Source organism: Olea europaea, chromosome 15 (assembly GCF_002742605.1).
Source record: "Olea europaea var. sylvestris chromosome 15, O_europaea_v1, whole genome shotgun sequence".
NCBI lineage: Eukaryota > Viridiplantae > Streptophyta > Magnoliopsida > Lamiales > Oleaceae > Olea > Olea europaea.
Window position 1 is genome coordinate 28,085,190 of NC_036251.1, and position 4,870 is coordinate 28,090,059.

At 35.2% G+C, this 4,870-nt stretch overlaps 1 protein-coding gene across 2 annotated transcripts in view; it reads right to left on the reverse strand.

Annotated features, from left to right (window-relative positions):
• Positions 1 to 247: 247 nt before the first annotated feature.
• Positions 248 to 4,870, reverse strand: part of LOC111410776 (K(+) efflux antiporter 2, chloroplastic) — a 10,477-nt gene continuing 5,854 nt past the window's right edge. The window contains exons 14-21 of one of the 2 annotated variants that reach the window (XM_023041300.1): positions 3,758 to 3,907; positions 2,939 to 2,992; positions 2,746 to 2,804; positions 1,926 to 1,992; positions 1,673 to 1,849; positions 1,453 to 1,509; positions 830 to 904; positions 248 to 600 (exon numbers count right to left, since the gene is read on the reverse strand). In XM_023041300.1, the coding sequence (XP_022897068.1) occupies positions 478 to 600; positions 830 to 904; positions 1,453 to 1,509; positions 1,673 to 1,849; positions 1,926 to 1,992; positions 2,746 to 2,804; positions 2,939 to 2,992; positions 3,758 to 3,907 (762 nt within the window). In that variant the 3' untranslated portion in view covers positions 248 to 477. The other variant, XM_023041301.1, reaches the window with a different exon arrangement.

Here is a 4,870-nt window from a genome sequence, read left to right on the forward strand (position 1 = left end):
AAAGTAGACAGACAAAAAAATATACGACGAAAACAGTGGTTTAAAATTGAACCGTAGGTTTAAGTTTGAGTTTTTTTTTTCAAACCGTTCAAAATGGTTTGATTTTTTTCAAACCGATTTAAACAGTTTAGTTTGAAAATTTATCAAAAATCGATAAAATCGAACCGCTTACATCCCTCCTGGACAGATAGGGGCGCCATTTAAGCATGTATATGTTGCGAAGAGACTAGGAATCCATCAAACTATCTAAAGGGCAAAAGGAAAACCAGTCCTTTCTAGATAATGTCCACCCAAATTTAGCCAACGAAAAAATGTATAATTGGTCTTGGAACCGGCTGCTATATTCCTGTACAATTTTTTTACCAATGGTGTTAAACGATGTACACATTCTTCATCGTGTTCTCTTGTTTCCTACCTTTTAATTTTTATACAGGAACTAAAACCCCTTCTTCCATTTTTCCCTATAACAGTGATGAGTTAAATTGCTAGAGTTCCTTCACTAACTTGGTTCTCGTCCGGGGAATCTGGAGGCTGAGATTTAGGCCTGCTCATCATTCGAGAAAAACCATAACCAAGAGAGCTTCCACTCGCTTCACAGAGCTGCACAAAGAGAATAATTGTGTTATTACTCTTCACAACATTACAACATGTTTGGTAAGCATGACTCGTTACTACTATGAACTAGATTTTACATTTTTATTTTCTTTATATCGTACTCTAATGTGTACCAAACAGGCACTTAATTTTTTTGACACATAAGATACAACTATCCAACTTATCATACATGCTGTAATACAAGACTTAGATGTGAGGCGCAAAATTTGTGTACCTCTGTAAGCTCTGAAAGATGGCGGGATCTAAAATCATTAATTGTTGCAGCTATCTCTGATGTCGGTAGTTTAGCCTGAAAATGCAAGATATATTATATAATTAGAACTAAGCAGGATTAAAAAAACAGTAAAACAATGTATGAATGGTTTGATAGTATAAAATGGGTCGGTAATGCATTTGTCAGTAGGTCGCAAGGTGTAAAGAAAATGCCAAGAAGAATGTCTAATAATGTTGTTTTAGAACCTGGTTATGCCTTTGTCGATAGACCACAAAGGGTTAACAAGGCTGGATTATCCATATGATCGAGTTATTCACCTTTACTATATACGCAATGCATGGTTTTGTGAAAATGAAGGCTCTACTTCGTGCAGATATACATTCAGATACCCAAAGAATTCTTAATTCAAGACCAAACAATTTGGAATGTAATGTATATTCTTATCCATCAGATGGTTCACTCAGATGCTGGTTCGAATCAATAAAATTTTAAACAATTTCCTAATTTTAGCTTCAGCAATTTGGTAATCATGTTCTCTCAGCACTTGAGTTATAACAATGAAATACTGCATATCTTTTCAAAGGATGAAGGTAATACAACTCCGTCATGGTTATTCTACTTACTTGGGCAAGCACAGCAGCTGCTAACTGCAAACTTGGTTCCAAGGTCTCTGGGACAACCTGTTGCATATTTTGATTAGACACCAAATAAGAATTAGCTTCTTAATAAGTGCAAAATTTACAAGAATAATGCTCTCTCTTCGCAAAATTTGGATCTTCAAAGAAAGCACTAGTAGTCTACAAGAAATGGATAATTAACAGAATAAAGATGAGAGAAAAATACCGCTGATGCACCAGCCTTTTCTAAATTAAGGCCATGATCAACATCATGAGCACGAACAAATGTTTTCACATTGGGAAAATACTTGCTCAGAGCCCATACTGTTCTGTAATTTGCACCAGGAGAGTCTAAAGTTATTGCTGCAGCACATGCTCTTTCAGCACCTACCTTATGGAGAACCTAACAACCAGAGAGATTAGTACATCATTTAATGACTCTGAATGAACCATAATTGAAGTTTTGACGTCTTAATTACCTCTCGACTACCAGCATCACCGAAATACACAGGAAGGTCAAGTGCGCGCCCAGTTGCAACCCGATCACTGCAGGGAATTAAATTTAGCTATAGCTGATAAGTATCTAAACACCGCAAAGGAGGAGCCTGCTAATGGTTGAGATGTGCATTTTCAGAAACAATATTTAGATTCTTCTTCTTGAAGTTGTATTATGTCACATCATATAGCTGGGTACATTAGAAAACAAATCTTGGTCTGTTAAATAAGTCATAAAATCAAAATGTGAAGATATTATAATGGACCCTAGACTGCTCGGGTGTTTTACATTAAAGGAACGTGGCATAAAATTTATTCAAGCTCTATTAAAAATTATATCAATACTGAATAACATATCCCAATCCATTTACAAGTCCTTTCCTTCTAAACTTCATTTTGGAGTTGTTTATGGCATGGTTGCACCATCGAAATGCTTATTGCTTATAACATCTCCCGTTTCAATACCAAACTACCAGACATAATTTTTCTTATATTACCTCTTATCAGTTTTAACAAGGAGAAAATTTCTGGCACAACTTTTCTTGGTCTAATGAAATGAAAGTTTAGCAAACAACAGATAAAGCCTTATTCCCAATTAAATTTAATCCTTTTCCGCTACTTAGTTCATAGTTAAATCTACTCGAATGTCCAAAACAACCCACCAATCCTTGGCAAACACTAAGACCAGGGTTGCCAAGGATGTTATCACAGACAACTCAAGATGGTTTGAAGTGAGTGTAATTATAACCATTTCTATAGAGGCAATTTGGTTTCATATCAAACATGACATGAATAAATTTATACCTCCTCACATCAAGTGCAACAAATGGAATCAGTCTTTCAGAGAGAAGCTGGGCAATAATCTGCAAGATTCAAAATGAAAATTAGACATATACAAAGAAAGAAAAGACAAAACTGAAATTAGTGTACTAGCTTGACAAATATGTCAATGATATTAAATGATTACAAGAAGCAAGAGATGAAAATTGTAGGGTACCTGGCCAACACGTCCAAATCCACATATAATTATATGGTCTTGCAAGTCATCTGTCTGAAGAAGTGAAAAATAAATAGGTAGTTTTTAAGTTGTGCATCCTGTGAGCAGTGACCAGATAAAAATGCATTCATTCACTAAACAAGAGTTTTGAGGACCATCAGATTATGAAGTGTGGCAGTAGAATTCTTTCATCCACATGATTATGAGAAGAAAAACAATACCTTGAGACGATCTTTCATGCAGGAAAAATGAACAAAAGCACCTAAATCAATCGTCTATTGGAAAGCGAGTCACCAACCTCATGGACATTTAGGACTAAAATGTAAGGCAAGGAACGACATATGTTCTTTATATGCATTACACTTGGCTAAGATACAGTAGCAGCATCAATGTTTAGTTCAAGCCTAATTACCAACAAGAAGCAAATTATCCCATAAGAAATAATTCAAGTACATAAGAGACACGTGCATATTACAAACCTAAAAAAAATAAAAAAATAAAAATAGAGTGTCAATAAGATCACGAAGATTATGGATGAAGATTACGAATTGATATACTACCATATTTAGATTGTAATTATAATTTACATATGTAATTTTGGGAATTCTATATATCGGAAGGATCCCACACACGGGAAATTCAATTCGGCCAAAAACATTGTTAAAGAGTACTTGAATATTGCCAAGTGGAAGTAACAGGACAGGAATGAGAGAAGAAAAATGATAGATGGTCACCGACACTCAAACAAGAAATCATTGCCCAAAACATTAATAGAATCTGGATATCTGTCAACGAAGCAACTAAAGTTAGGCCATTCACCTCACTTTCCATCGGCAATAGGCTTCGGACATCATGCGGCTCAAAGCGAGAGGCTATTAATTGGCCTCCAGCAGCTAAATATGGAGTAAGAGCCATTGATATTCCAACCACAAGAAACAGCAAAGACGACAGCTGCGAAGACATTATACCCTGAAAAGACAGTCAAATCAATAAAATATTAGTTAAAAAATTAGATATTATGGTAACGGGTTTCATGGCTTTTCACATATTATTTATTTAGCAGCTCGCACTCCTATTACTTGAGATCAAATAAAGCAATTGCAAATCTATATCCTAACATGCTAGGGCAACCTCTTTGTTCGATCACATCCAAAAGGGAGATTATTGCTACTAAAAAAATGAAATGGTACCAGGAAAAAAAAAATCCAACTTAATCAAGAAAAGCCAGGAATAATATACAAGTTTTCTTCCTATTCTCTCACAAACTATGTGTTGTTTGTGGAACTGGAGAGATTACAGCGAGCGAGTTTGAAATTTACATGATACTAGCTTCCAGGCACAAAGTACAGTTCCAGCTAAAGATGAAAATCATATCAAGCGCAAAGCATTCCTATCCAGACCCACAGGAAATGAATGGGAAGATCGAAATGTGCGACTATTAAGATCTTTAAGTTTTCATGAATTTATTTTCCAGATAATGAAAAGGCCTTATTAAGCTATGAAACGTCAGAAGAAATTTAATAGAGTATAAATGCAACATATACTCAAAATATCGCAAAGACGAGAGGATTGTATTGGTTATTCACAGCCAAGGAGTACATTATAACGAAAGGATTAAGTAATGAGAGATGAAACCTGATTAACAGCTTCGCCAAAAGCTACAAAAGCAAATTCTCCGCCGGGTGCAAGAAGAAGACCAACTCTTATCGCTGACATAGTTGAAATACCAAAAAGTCTTCCAATTAATGCAACCAAGATAGTTTTTCCAGCAATTAGAAGTGCTAATGATCCTGTAACAACAGGAAAGTTTCTAACTAGAAGTTTTGGATCGATAGACATTCCGACCTGTGTGCCAAATAATAATAGCTATTAGTTACAATTGTAATGAAATTTCACTGATGCTTTATGTCAGCAAAAGATCAAGTTAACCAG